The sequence below is a fragment of the Urocampus carinirostris genome, chromosome 18, assembly GCF_059441175.1.
Source record: "Urocampus carinirostris isolate Australia breed hairy pipefish chromosome 18, RoL_Ucar_1.0, whole genome shotgun sequence".
NCBI lineage: Eukaryota > Metazoa > Chordata > Actinopteri > Syngnathiformes > Syngnathidae > Urocampus > Urocampus carinirostris.
The window spans coordinates 18,907,230-18,922,297 of record NC_142366.1 but is presented as its reverse complement, the minus strand read 5'-3'; the positions used below and the strand labels follow the sequence as shown (position 1 = coordinate 18,922,297).

Genomic DNA, 15,068 nt, shown 5'->3' with positions numbered 1-15,068 from the left:
TGGATGACGTCACATGCTAGGCCAAAAGTTCGACGTCCCTGCAGCAGATGGAAATCTTGGTGCCCAGGGTTACACCACCTTTTAGATAGCGAGTCCACCTCCTCTCCGCTTCCCGCTGGCTTTCGTGTCTTTGTCTGTCCTAAAAGCGCTGAAGCCGGGATGCTAGACGTGAGCCACGTTTCCATAAAGCACAGTAAACTGCACTCCCTGTACGCTTTTATGTTTTTCACCGGCACAGCCAGTTCGTCGGTCTTATTTGGTAGAGAGTTCACATTTCCCATGATTACGGACGGTACCGAAGACTTAGAACACCGCTAGCCGCTTAGCTAGCTCCGGCTCTGCATCCACGATAGGGCCCCCTCAACACGCCGGCACGAGAATTCTTCAGGGCAAGGAGGTGATTCCTCGAATAAACGCATTTTTGTGCATTAAAACCCACAACGATAGGATAGATTAAATCTCTGCATGAATGTGTACCCACTTTTGTGACATACTGTATGCGTATAAGACAATGAGGAGATGCGGTCGGCACGTTCTCCGATACGCGGATATTAATGTCGAACTTGTTTTTCTCTCATAACCGCCTGAACTAATTGTAAGCGATCAAGACGCATAATTGAGGCGGAAACATTTTGATACGAAATCAACAGTGACGGTAAATCAGCGGAGGCGCGTAATGGACGTCTGACGTCCCCGGGACAGTTTCCCCGCCGTTAGCCATTGTCGCGCCTGACTGCTTGTTTACTGAAGCACACACGGACCTCAAATGGGGGTAATAGGGCAGAGACGCTATACAAAGGACATTTTCCAAGTACAAGGACACAAAAAAACACACAAAACACCTGTTGGCAGGCGAAGAGCTTCCCCTGGTACTTATTGATGACGGTGTAACCTGCGGGTACTCGGCGGTCTTCGTACCAAGCCACCGGACACAGGAAGTCCCTCGGGTTGGCCAGACCGTTTGCTCCTGGTAAGTCACACAAATGTACATGTATAGAATAGAATAAAATAGAATATACCTTTATTGTCATTCTCACAAAATGGGTTGAACATATTGTGACAACGAAATTGGACTTGGCACTCAAGTTCACATTTAACAGTGAGGATAAAAGAAAACAAAGAAGATAAAGGAACAAAGAAGATAAAGGTTATAATTTACACAATATTTACACAAGAAAGTGTGGGCATGTAGGATGTTAGATACAGTTTTGGGATCGTATTAGTGCAATTGTCATGTTGTCATGGCGCCCAGCTGGCCCCGCCCCTTGACACCGGCTGACCCGCATTCTCCTGATTACTCCTATGGGTACTTAAACGCCCCTTTTGGAACTGCCCTGGGCCAGATAATTGTTTACCCTTGTTGAAAACCTGTTCATGCCTGTTTGATACCCGTTTATTCTTGTTGTGCTTGTTGGACTTTGTTGCACTTCGGTGTAACATTCTGAGAGATTCCTGCAAATTCTGTTTAATCCCGTTAAATGCCTAGTCTGTAGTTTTGCCTGCATTTGAGCCTGCTTTGTTTTGTTTTTGGTCCGTTTGTGTGTTGGACAACTTTTCTTTCTCAATTAAAGTGACAGATCGTCTACGCAAATGAGTTCCAACTTCCTGATTCCCGACCCGTTTCGTGACAGCAATATGCGGTAGTGCAAAAATAGGCAACATTGTGCAAAGTGAGCATAGGCATGAATACAGTTTTACATCTGTATGAGGTAGTGTGTTTGCAAGATTAGTAATAGAGACACTTATAAGATTGTGTCTCATTGTTTGAAACTAAAGGTTTTCAATCTAGAACTGCCAATGTGGAGTGAACATTCCGGAACCAACAACAAAATCGTTTGAATGTATTTGAAATTTCGGATTCAGAAAGACTTTATTATATATATATTCTTGAATGATTTAATGAACATAAGCCAACATTTTAATAAGTATTGTCCAATATCTTTACCTTTGAACGACTTCATCAATATTTTCTAATGACTACAATTTTTTATTTCTCCATTTGATCTGTCGAGAAGGATTACAACTGTAAATATCGAATAAAAACTATCTAAATATGTGAGATTTTATGAATATGATGATGATGATTATTATTATTATTATTCACATCCACTACACAGCATCATCTCCAAACAGAAGAGCAGCTTCAGCGACAGACTGCTGTCACAGTCTTGTTCCACGGACACTGAGGAGATCATTCCTTCCTCATGCCATGAGGCTCTTTAACTCCACCCGGGGGAGTAAAAGCCAACTTTAAACCTCACCCCCATATTTGCATATTACCCTGTTTTTATTGCAGTGTGTATTTTACGTAGCACTATTTAAATACTCTATATCAACACGTTATATTGGGTATTTTTGTATTCTATTTCTTTTATTTTATTATTTTATTTTTCAACACAAGGATACTGCTGGAAGTGTGAATTTCCCTACAGGGATGAATAATCTATCTATCTAAACGTCTTTATGAATAGGACCAAATGACTAGATGTACATTTGAATGACTTCACAGAGCTGCCAGATATTGAAAATTGTATTTCAGAATAAAAAATGTTTAGGTTGAAAGTGCTTCCTAGACAATATTATCATCAATAATTTTCTTGAACAAATTTGAAATGAAAAAAACGGTTTAGAATTTGTAAAAATCGTATTTTTTAATGTGCGGCACGGCGGATGGGTGGTTAGCACGCAGCCCCACGGTACGGGGTTCAAGGGTTCAAGTCCAGCTGCGGTCCCTGTGTGGAGTTTGCATGTTCTCCCTGTGCTTGCGTGGGTTTCCTCTGGGCACTCCGGTTTCCCCCATATTGCAAAATCATGCATTTCAGGTTAATTGGCCGGTCCAAATTGTCCCTAGGTGTGAATGAGCGAGTGAGTTTTTTGTCTCTGTGTGCCCTGCGATTGGCTGGTAACCAGTTCGAAGATAGCTGGGATGGGCTCCAGCACTCCCGCGACCCTACTGATGATAAGCGGTGCAGATAGATGGATAATTTTCAGTACAAAAACAAACATTGTTTGACTTATTTTGAATTTGGGTAGCTTTAATTGGTAATGTGAATTTTTAGTTTGCTATAAACTAGCATAGTAACCCATGGAAGATTCATCGTATTTGGTAGCTCCGACCTCATAAACCTTGTTATAGAAAATATGGTCGAACGGAAAATTTACAAAGATTGTTCTTAAAATTTGTATTATCAGTGTTTAATCACCAATAATTAAGATAGGTCCAAAATCTTTATTTTGTAGGTTGAGTCAATCATGTTTTTGTTAAATTGAACAGTATTTCACTACCCATTCTAACACTTTTTAATTGCAATTTGAAAAAACATATATACACTTGCATATAAGCCTTATACGCATGTACACCTGCGTTGAAGTAGCCACCTACCACAATGAAATATACAAGGAAATGTAGACCTGATTATTCAAATGTGTGGCTAAGAATGATAAATATAGACGCAATGAAGATAAAAATAAAACAATTTAAAACCATTTATTGTACTTTAAAGTAGCGCTTCGACACTCGCATTTGGCAATCATTTCCATCTTTGACTCGATCATTGTTGTCACAGTTTTCCTTCGCTCCATCACTTACTTTCTTGGAACTCATTAGTATGGGGAAAACATCAATAAAACACACAAAATCACAATAAAATGAGATAGGGTCCCTCTCATACTCAATATTGGTTGTCTGAACAGGAAGGAAAGGGAGGTTGAGGACATGGCATGGCCAAGGTACAAAAGGTGGCTACTCCCCCTTGTGTTCATTCTGTTTAAATGCGCCTATAGATCGACCCTCTGATTTCGGCTTATACGCGAGGACAAATGTTAATTTAAATTTAGGAAGAAAACAAATTAATAATTATAATAATTGCAATGATTCATCCTGTAGAAACCAAGAAAATTGATATTTCAGCGAAAATAATGTGGGGCATTTGAGGGAATTCCTAAAATAATAATAACTGTAAACCTACTCTGACTGCACGCGAAAACTCACCTATCGGGCCGAGGTCAGGGAGTTCAAAATGTGCTCCGTACACCTCCAGGATGTAACCTCTGCTTTCTCCGAACACATCCACGCTGAAGCGCATCCCTTGCTGGAGCCACAAAGTCAATAAATTCATTCATAGGTACTCCTAGGACAGGGGTGGGCAAACTATGGCATACGGCCCGTCCGGATTCTCGAAGGCCAAATGTTAAAGATATGATAATATGTGTAAAATAGTTTAAAACGTACAGTATTTTCAGGGTTATGGAATATGTCGTAGTGAAAGGTTTTACCTTACATAAGAGGCTAAGGCGCATGAAACCAAAACAACTTTTTTTTTCAAGTCAAATTTACAAAAAAAAAGTTTCATTTAACATAAAAATTGGGATATCCTGGTTTCACACCTACAATGAATTGATTCATTCATAAATGGTTACCCCATGTAAACGCATCGAGTTGAAATCATGCATATCCGATTTTATTTACCCTAGTTCCTGACTAAAAGGCGCACCGGATAAAAAGGTGCACTTTCGAATTTCTGGCATATTTGGGGTTTTTAGGTACGTGGTATGAGTTAATTTGGTACCACTCTTGTCCCCAGTGTCCCCAATATTCAAATAGCTGGCAACACTCGTCTTTACATGCTATTTTTTTTTTATATGGGGAAAAAATGACTTCCGGGTAAGCTGAATTGTATATTGAGTTTATAATGCTATTAATCACATTTTGTGCTTAAAAAGGGCATTATCAATTATTTTAATCCTGAGTGTTACAAAACCAATTTGATTGAATGGTCTATAAATGAAATTATATTAAAAATGTAATATTATTAAAATAATGAAATGTAATTAATTAAGATAAAATAACATATAGATGTCTTAACGTTTATTTGTCGCTGCTATTCTAAAAAGACTTCTCAATTTTCGTCATTTATTATTTTAGGCATCATCCTTCCGATCTCCTCTTCCACTCATTCGCTTTACTTCCACATCCTCTCACATTTAGTGACCCAATAACCTTTCGGTCGCCTGCCCCCCTTTTTTTTTTCTTTGTTTTTGTATTTGTATTTGTTTGTCTTGCTGTCAGTCAACCCTCTCGAGGGATATGACCAGGGTAGAAAAATAGAGAGATTATTTTTGGCATTAATGAAAAAAAAAAGAAAAACAATCAGATATGACTTGTCTAAATAGAAAAATTGGACACGCCTACATTTTCTTTTTTTCCTCGCGTTTTGCTAACGAATTGGATTGCAAACTCTATTGGTAGCGATAAAAAAAAAATCAAATCAATATTTTTTCTTCCTGGCCATGCCCTTCCACCAAATGTTTAAGCTCAAAGTGCCCTGCGAATCAAATAATTTGCCCATCCCTGACGCAAGACGAAATACTCTCAGTCACTACACAATCGTTCCTTAAAAGTTTTACCACGAGATCAATTTCTATCATGCAGGTAATTCAACCTCTGCAAAACCGTCAGCGGATTGCAGCCACTAGCAAAAAAAAGGAAAAAAAGGACCTGAATGACACAAATCTCATTGGGCTCGACCATCATTTTGCCAAACTCCGTGGTGACCAAGAGCTCCCCCTGCTGCGGCACTGCAGAGGCAAACAGGAGATGGAACAGCAAAAAGAAAGTATGAGGGAACCAGCACACACAGAATTGAGCGATCTGTGTGAGATTAGTGTGCAAACATCCTTTTTAGTTCGCTCACCGATCAGAAAGTCTCCGTCTGAGTTGTTGAAGCATCTAAGGGGGGAGAAACGAGAAACAACAGTGGGCTAACGTTAACCTACAGTGCTGTGAAAAAGTATTTGCCCCCTTCCTGATATCTATGTTTTTTGCATATCTATCAATCAATCACAAAATTTTCAGATCATCAAACAATATCACACAGAGACAACCCAAGAAAATACACAATGCAGTTTTGTATTGTTGACTCTTTATAAAGGCACAAAAACATCAAAATACTATCTGTCCCTATGTGAAAAAGTAACTGAACCTGAAAATGAGTTGGGCCACCTTTGGCAGCGATAACAGAAATCCATCATTTACGATAATTGGTAACGAGTCTTTCACAACACTGGGGAGGAGTTTTGGTCTACTCTTTTTTCCAAAGATTTTTTTCAAATCTGCCATGTTGGAGAGTTTTCTAGAATGAACTGCCCGTTTAAGGTCACGCCACAGCGTCCGAACTTTGACTTGGCCACTGGAGAACCTTCATTTTGAGCCATTCAAAGGTGGACTTGCTGGAGTGTTTCGGGCCATTGACCTGCTGCATGATCCAAGAGCGCTTGAGTGGGAGGACACAAAATAATGGCCGGACATTCTCCTTTAGGATCTTCTGGTAAATACCAGAATTAATTGTTCTGTTAAACACAGCAGAAAAGCAGCCCCAGATCGTCACACTGCCACCACCATGCTTTACGATTAGCATCAAGTTATTTTTGTCGAATGCTGTGCCATTTTTCTACTAGAAGCACACCTTCCAAAAGGTTCACAGAATGTTTATCCAGAAGTCTTGAGGATAATCAAGATGCTTTTTGGCAAATGTCCGACGACTCTTTGTGTTCTTTTGGGACAGCAGTGGATTTCGACTGGGAGCTCTCCAATGGACGCCATTATTGCCCAGTGTCTTGCTTTTAGGGGAGTTATGAACACTGACCTTAACTGAGGTCAGCAAGGCCTGCCGTTCCTTGGATGTTTTTTGAGGTTCTTGTAACCTTTAGGTTCAGCGGGAAATTAATTTTTCACGTAGGCCATGATAGGTTTTGGATTTTTTTCTGTGCCTTAAGAAACAGAATCAACATCTTGAAACTGCATTTTATATTTCTCTGGGTTGAATCTGTACTGTAACGCTACAATAAAAACATAGAAATGAGCCAAAGTCCGTCCTCACTTGTTCATCATTGAAGTGTTGCAGGTATACACGTGGATGCCGATGCCGTTACGGGATTTAGCGTCCCCGGCGCCACAGACGGTGTGGATTCCCTGCCGGTTGCCCAAAAAACACAATTACGATTGTCTGTTTAAAATTGGTAACTTTGAAAAACAAAACTGAATTGACCCACAGCCACAAAATCAATGATCTTCTCTGTACGCTTCGGGATGGAAAATGGCCGCCATCGCATCTGAAAAGGCAAAGCAATCAATGTCATTACAAGTGAAAGATGAAAACAAGTAATTTATACACCTTATAAAGTGCACTGGATTATAAAGTGCACCCCCCCAAAAATTATTTTGTGATGTTTTTAATACATAAGCAAAATGGACTATACCACACATGGAAATAAAACTACAGTAAGAGCTAGGATTGCATAATAAACAAAAACTTACATTTAAATCAAAATAATGTATTTCATAGAACATAAATCAACATTAAGACCTCATCTTCCACCACAAAAAATAATATTAGCAACAAACGATCAACATGTTAACTGTTTCTCAAAGGCAGAACAGTTACCTTATGATGTATAATTTAACAACAAATCAAACAAGAGAACGTAATTTCATAAACAAAAATCTTCATTTAAATAATCGCAATACGTTTCATACTCATGGACTATTATTTGTCCAAAGCAACAAAAAAAAGAGGATTTGCAAGTTGGTGACTGAGCTGCTGTCAAAGTTCTGTGCTTGTTTTGTTTCTTTTCGCAACAGACAAATAACATGTTAACCACTAGAGGGCACTCTAAGAACACTCTATATGTTTCCTAAAGGCAGAACAGTTACCATACACAGCATTATTTCATTGTAACTATGCATTTCGAATTTTATCCACCGTATTTGCCCGTATATAACAAGGATCAACCGATATGAGTTTATTGATACCGATAATGATAAATAGAATTAAGATATCTGCATTTGGTATAAATTTGCTATAAAAGCTTAAAAATTGGCTTGAGAAAATTTTAATAATGCAAAAAGAAACAAAAAATATTTGTTATAAGTTCAAATAATAATGATAATAATAATAAGTTTAAATATGATGAAAACACTACACAACAAATGAAAAAAAAAGGAAAACAAAACAAAAATGTGAACAACGCAGGGTTGGAAACACTCCCCTGCTTTTAAATGGTTCGGTCCATTTGATTCGATGTATTCTGATCATTAGGTATTCTCTCCTCAACAGTTGATCACATTATCATGACATTTTGATGGATTATCAATAAACCGCTCACTATTCGGGGCGGCAGTAGCTCAGGAGGTAGAGCGCTCGTCAAGGGATCCCAGTTCGAATCCCGGCTTGTCCGTGTTACATGTCGAAGTGTCCTTGGGTAAGACATTGAACCCCTAATACCCCCAATAAGCAGGTTAGCGTCTTACATGGCTGCAAGGCCGCTATTGGGAAATGTGGAGCACATTGTAAAGCGCTTTGGGAAGTCATTGACTTGGAAAGCGCTATATAAATGCAGATCATTTCATTTCATTTCATCTTAAAAATATATTAATTGATACTGAGTTTTAAGATACTGAATTCTTATCTTCTTGTTAATAAAACAGCTTGTGTTTGGGAACACGGGGGTTGATTATTTATCATTTTATTGTTTATGACTTATTGAAATGACGGATTTCATATGTTTAATGACTGAAAGACGTTTGTACGTGGATGTTGGTGTAAAGAGAAAGCGATATCACACTCTGGGTGCTTAGAAAAGCTCACAACCTGAAATCGTGAATACTATAGCCTTTAGCTACATTGGGTCGACTCCAGTGTGAGTGACGTTCTCGCGAATGTCTTAGTAAACTCATTATATAGACAACGATCGCTTTTTGGTTTTAATCACGCCAATCAATATTTCGTAATAACCATATTATACAGACTACGATCGCGACAGAGACAGAAGGCAGAAGAGGAAACAAAAGCTCAGGCTGGCTATTGCTCGTTGTTGTACATCATAATATCGCGATAACAATGTCTATCAAATTCCAAAATATCTGTGCCGATAATCGGCCCGCCCGATAATCGGTCGACCTCTAATATATAAGGCGCAGTGGATTATATGGTGCACTATAAAAACCAAATACCTTGTGAAAGGCTGGACAAAAATAAATAAATAAATAAAATGGTATGGTTTGGTCACTGAGTCTCCTTAGTTTGTTTTCTTCCATGTGCTTTTGTAGCACATGTTTTCGGTTGCACTACACAATTAAGCAACATCTGGTGGTCAAATATTACAAATGAGTGGCGAAACGGCTGCCTTGTAATAGGTAAAATCCCTGCATTTTACGGCTTATTCTATAGTCCACCAAAGCTATAAAAATCAGAACGTGTTGTTTGGACAATTCATTTCAAAGCAAAATACAGAGTATAAATGCTGGAAATAGAAGTACAATATTTATATTAACCCAGTCTGGCGTCAAACGAGTGAGAGAAGAGTGAAGTTAGAGACTTCTAGATACAGACGTGGCCCTACTTACGAACAAGTCCCGGACGTTTTGTAAGTTGAATTTGTTCATAAGTTGCTTCAGTGCTATATTTTGTATGGAATGTATGTGTAATGTTTATATAAGTATGTTTAATGCTTGTATAAGTAAACTGAATTTCTCTATAAAGATAAATAAAGTTGAGTTTAACTTACTTTTGGAAGATGCGCTTCAAGATATTCTCCTCTGTGTTAGAGAGTGGCCAAAATAAAGCGTTCCGACCATTTTCTCAACCGCATCAAGCTTTCTTATTCATACCTGTCAACCTGTACGTTTTTGCCGTACAAAGTACATTTATTATGCATTTTAAGACGTGTAAGACGTACAAGAAAATCTGTACGGAAAAACGCAAATTTGTCAATTATGGGTACCATCCGGTATACACCGACTATCACAAAACGGAAAATCAATCAAGCCAAACGAGTTCGCCGCGGCAGCCTCTTTATCGGTATAATTTTTTTTGTTGCAAACGAAGCGAGCGTTTGATGCTACTGTGCGCATGCGTCTGCCGCTGTAGTGCCTAATTTCGACTCCCCTGCAAAATCCTCCCCCCCTCGCGTGAACGCGCATTCTGCTGCGCTTCAGACAATAGCGATCGTATTCTATATAATAAGCTTATTAAAACAATAAAGCTATCACTTCACAAGGGTTATGAAAAACATGTTTCCCAGTCACAAGGCTGCAAAGGTTTGTATTTTCTGTCCCTGTTAAATAGTCTGTTTGAAATGTAAATGGGCAGGGGACACCCTGAACTGGTCGCCAGCCAATCGGAGGGCACACGGGGACAGACAACTCACTCGCTCATTCACACCTAGGGAAAATTTGGACCGGCCAATTCACCTGAAATGCATGTTTTTGGAATGTGGGAGGAAACCGGAGTGCCCGGAGGAAACCCACGCAAGCACGGGGAGAACATACAAACTCCGCACAGGAAGTCTGGAGCTGGATTTGAACTCATGCAGGAGGTTCCCATGACTTGAACTGTGCCGCACATGCGCTAACCACTGCGCCGCCGTGCTGCCCTATAACATGTTAAACTACATAAATAAACACGTTTGAAAAAAAATGTGGTGTAAGATTTTTTTATTTTGTAAGGGAAAATACGACGGTTTGTAAGGGCATGCGGCCCTGGAGGTTGACAGGTATGCTTATTGCACTTTCATTTCAAAAGAAACGGCTCGCCTCTTCTTTACACTAAACACCAACTATATTGAATGGATGCACGAGATATTCAACAATAAAAATGTCAAAGTTCTTGGTGCGCTGGAGAAACAGTACAGTATGTTTACACACGGAGTAGGAAGAGAAGCGGATTTCTTCTTCGGGGTGGATGCTGGGTGACCTCTCACAGCGCCACACGCCGGTAACTTATAGCAATGTCCAGATATTTCTCGACATCCCCAAAAAAATGTTCGTATCTACCGTTTTACGTAAGTCGAAGGGTCTAAGTAGGGGAGCTTCTGTACCTGGTTGGGATCGGGCTCCACTTGATTCCAATTTTCCGTCAGATCCCCGCAGGAAGCAGGGACAAAAGGTTTATGCTTGACAGATGGCAGAATGCGATAAAGCCAACTGGAAACAAGACATGTAATTAGTTTGACAAATGGAAACGAAAAATAATTATCCCAAAAAAAACCTGATACCTCTTCTTATTGGTTGGACGCGGGCAGGTGAAGGCCGAGCCGGAGAGCTGCTCGGCATACAAACCGTAAGGGCACACCTGAGGATTATTCTAGAGACACAGTGTGGTGCGTTCAAGTGCCATGAAACAGACGGATATTATACATGAACTCCGCATCCATACCAATGTTCCCTCTAAGCTGCGTGTGTGCGCAATTGCGCACTGCCCAGAGCTTTTCCGCGCACAAGAAAATCTAGCCAGCTCACAAAAATCAGGGCTCGAAATTGCTAATTAAGAAGCAAATTAAGTCAAAGTTACAGTGCATGAAGGTAAATATACACGGATTCCCCTGACGTTGTGTTCTAAATGCGGTATTTTGAAGTCAATGTCGAAGTAGAACCAAGTTGAGTAAAGTGAGTAGAGTTTTTCGAGAACCGGCTTCTTCGGCTTGGCTCACTAAAAAAGAAAACGGCTCTTTCGGGTGCCAAACGGCTCTTCAGGTTGTTTTTGCTTCTTTAATCTCTATACGACCAAATATTATCTAAAATTATGCACAAAATGACTTAGAGGAACGGGGGGCAATAGAACTAAAAAAAGAAAAATACAAAAATGAAAAAGTATTGAAGAGCTGTGAAAAAAAAGGAGAAAAAAAGAGGAAAAAAAGAGCAGGAAAAATTCTAAAAAAAGCCAGAAAAAAGAAAAAAACAAATAAAAGGAAAAAGGAAATAGAGAACAAAGAAGCAAGAAAAAAGTAACAGCTGGGAAAAAATAAACACAATAAGATTTTTTTTTTAAAGGATTTTTTTTTAAAAAGTAGAAAAAAAACAGGGAAAAAGAAGAAAAAGTTTGTGTTGCATTTAAATAATTTCCAATTATTTCAAGTCAATCTTGTTGCCAACATTCAACTTCCACTAAAAAAATGTAATCAAATACAGTTGAGTATCGTGCAACCGACTAAATAAGCCCCCAAAAAGTTCCCCCCCCCCAAAAAAATAGAAATCTTGTGAAAGAATTGTTGTGAAAACAAATGACGTTTGTAGGCCGTACAAATAGTGCAATAGTACATGAGTCAATTAATTCAAAAGTGAAAAACAATTTCGCATTGCCGGAAACTCCGTTTTGGACATGTTTGATAATGACTTAGTTGCCACACTTGGGATTGCTGTTGCTCACTGTTGTTTCAAGCGTTGCTCACCGACTTTGTGTGAACGCTCAGACTCGTGGAATATTAGAGGGAACATTGATCCATACGTGTCCTACCTGTCCTTGAGGTAAAGAACCAGGGCAGCGAGGATCTTCGGATGAGAATTCGTTCCCGAATCCGCTCAAGTACTGTGAAATTCAACGAGACCGGCGCTCACCATGCGGCTTGATTGTGATGTGGGATAAACGCGTTCACGCTGGTTACAATTAAATTGCTGAGCTCGTCAAGAAGTCTTTTTCTTAATTGTTGTCACACGGATTCGCATTAGATTTGTGATCAAACAAAGCGCAGTCATCCCTTGTTTGCTGTCCAATTAGAGCAGTAATTGTTACACTTTTATTGATATTTTCATTGAAGGGGCAGTGTGTGTGTGTGTGATCTGACCACTAGATGTCGCTGTATTGTCATGCAACTGGAAAGGAGTGCTCAAAAGCACAAGATTATAAACTATGGGAACTCAGAGTGACCAAACTGCATCAAAGTTTTGGTTTGCAGTTACCCGTAGCAGTAATATGGCCGACATCTGTGAACTCCCTCTAAGAGAGGCTTTTTTCAAATAAATACAACTTTCTTAACCTATGTGTATTTTTTAATGTATATATAATGTATATTTATTTGTATTTTTATTTTAATCAATAGTTTTTTCTCTTCATTGGATGGAACCTTTTTTTTACCACTAGGAGGTGCTAAATAATACACAAATGTCCCTTTGATGTTGATTAAAGTTTGCTTACGAATGTCACATTTCCCAAATCAGAGAATAGGTTAGCCATAACTAGTCGTTAGCTGTTTTTACTTTAAAATCAAGTGGCAAAGTTGCAGCCATTTAAGAGTGAAAAACAAATATTTATTTTTGCTTTATTTTATTGCACAAAATAAATACTTTTACTATTAGTGTATATTCATAATCCATACATTTATATATAAATAAATTAAATTTTATGTCAGTTTTTACATATAATATTAATTGCTTTGCCTTTTTTCAAAGTGATAGCAGGTATCTTCCATCCCCAAGCGTAAAGACTGTATTTATTCCTGTACAACACGTTGCTGTTGTTTTTTTTTTTTTACATTTTTTTAAAAAACCTATAAGTTTGCTGCGTGATACAAGAGGATTTATGTTAGTATAACATAGGATTTGTGCACAAATTGATCAGTCAAAAAATATCCTTGAACACTATCGCAAAAGAATACATGCAATGGGAATTGAACCCGGGTCACAGCGTTTAGAGTGCTGAATCCTAACTACTGGACCACCAAGTGGTATGGATGACATGTAAAATTACATTATCATTTTTTTTTATCTATTTGGTTTCTGATGTTCTCTCTTTCTCTCGCTCTCTCCCTCTTCCTCCCCACTTTTCTCACTCTCAATCACTCTCTTTCACTCTCACTGTCTCTCTTTTTCTCTTTCTTTGTACCCTTTTTTCTCTTTCTCTGTGTCATTTTACCTTTTTTTGCTCTCTTCCTTTCTCTCTCTTTTTTGCTTTCCCCTTCTCCCTTTCTCCTCTTCTCTGTTTCTATTTCTCCTTGGATTTCTTTCTTTCTCTCTCTTTCTTTCCCCCTCTCTGACTATTTCTCTTTTTATCTCTTTTGTTTCTCATGTTCTCGCCCCTCTCTCTCTCTCTTTTTTTCTCTCTCTCTTCTTACCTTTTTCTCTCACTCTAAATCCCTCCCTTTCACTCTCAGTCTCTTTTTGTCTTTCTTTGTACCTCTGTCTTGCTCTTTTTTTTCTTTTCTCTCCTTCTCTTTTTTGCTTTTCCCCTTCTCCCTTCTCTTCTCTCCTTCTCTCTTTCTCTTTGGATTTCTTTCTTTCTCTCTCTTTCTTCCCCCCTCTCTCACTATTTCTATTTTTATCTCTGTTTCTCATGTTCTCTTTTCTCTCTCTTTCTCTCTCTCTCTCTTCTTCCCCACTTCTCTCACTTTCAATACATCTCTTTCACTCTCCCTGTCTCTCTTTCATTGTACCTCTTTGTCTCTTTCTTTGTGTCATTTTACCATATTTTCCTTTCTCTTTCTCCTTCTCTGTTTTGCTTTTCCCCTTCTCCCTTCACCCTTCTCTTCTCTCCTTCTCTTTGGATTTCTTTCTTTCTCTCTCTCTCTCACTATTTCTATTTTTATCTTTGTTTCTCATGTTCTCTTTTCTCTCTCTCTTTCTCTTTTTCTCTCTTCCTCCCCACTTCTCTCACTCTCAATACATCTCTTTCACTCTCCCTGTCTCCCTTTCTTTGTACCTCTTTGTCTCTTTCTCGGTCTTTTTACCCTGTTTTGCTCTCTTCCATTTTTCTTTTCTCTTTTCTCTCTTTTGCTCTCTCTCTTTTCCTTTCCCCTTCTCTCTTTCTCCTCTTCTCTCTCTCTCTTTCTATTTTTCTTTGGATTTCTTTCCTTCTCTCTCTTTCTTCCCTCCTCTCTCACTATTTCTCTTTTTATCTCTTTTGTTTCTCATGTTCTCCCTTTTCTCTCTTTCTCTTTCTCCCTCTCCTATTCTGTTTCTTTGTCCCACCCTCTCTCCTTCTCTCACTCTCTTATTCTTTCTCTCTAATTTACTAGTGGGGCCCCCGAGAGAATATTTGTTCTATCGTGTGGCCTGAGAGTTAAAATGAGTTCAACACCCCTGCTTTAAGATTTATAATATCTACATAGTAAGGATGCTCAGTCATTGTTAGGGTTGAGGCATGAACGCAAATCTGTTCAATGTGTTTCTTTGGCAAGCTCTAAACATTAGTCCAATACAAATCCTCGCTTTTTTTTTAAATATCTTCCAAAAAGTTGTTTTTAACAAAAGCTCAAAGTCTCCCCCGGTCAAATCTGAGCGTCTGTCAAATGCCGCATCC

The 15,068-nt window shown here is 38.8% G+C and overlaps 1 protein-coding gene across 2 annotated transcripts in view; it reads right to left on the bottom strand.

The window, feature by feature from the left end:
• The window catches only part of hgd (homogentisate 1,2-dioxygenase), a 37,059-nt gene that overhangs the window by 7,513 nt on the left and 14,478 nt on the right, over positions 1 to 15,068 (bottom strand). For both annotated transcript variants that reach the window (XM_088322035.1, XM_088322036.1), the window contains exons 4-12: positions 12,291 to 12,362; positions 11,053 to 11,141; positions 10,876 to 10,981; positions 7,051 to 7,110; positions 6,879 to 6,970; positions 5,694 to 5,728; positions 5,498 to 5,577; positions 3,992 to 4,091; positions 843 to 967 (exon numbers count right to left, since the gene is read on the bottom strand). In XM_088322035.1, coding sequence (XP_088178161.1) covers positions 843 to 967; positions 3,992 to 4,091; positions 5,498 to 5,577; positions 5,694 to 5,728; positions 6,879 to 6,970; positions 7,051 to 7,110; positions 10,876 to 10,981; positions 11,053 to 11,141; positions 12,291 to 12,362 — 759 coding nt within the window. The remainder of the gene's footprint in view (positions 1 to 842; positions 968 to 3,991; positions 4,092 to 5,497; positions 5,578 to 5,693; positions 5,729 to 6,878; positions 6,971 to 7,050; positions 7,111 to 10,875; positions 10,982 to 11,052; positions 11,142 to 12,290; positions 12,363 to 15,068) is intronic.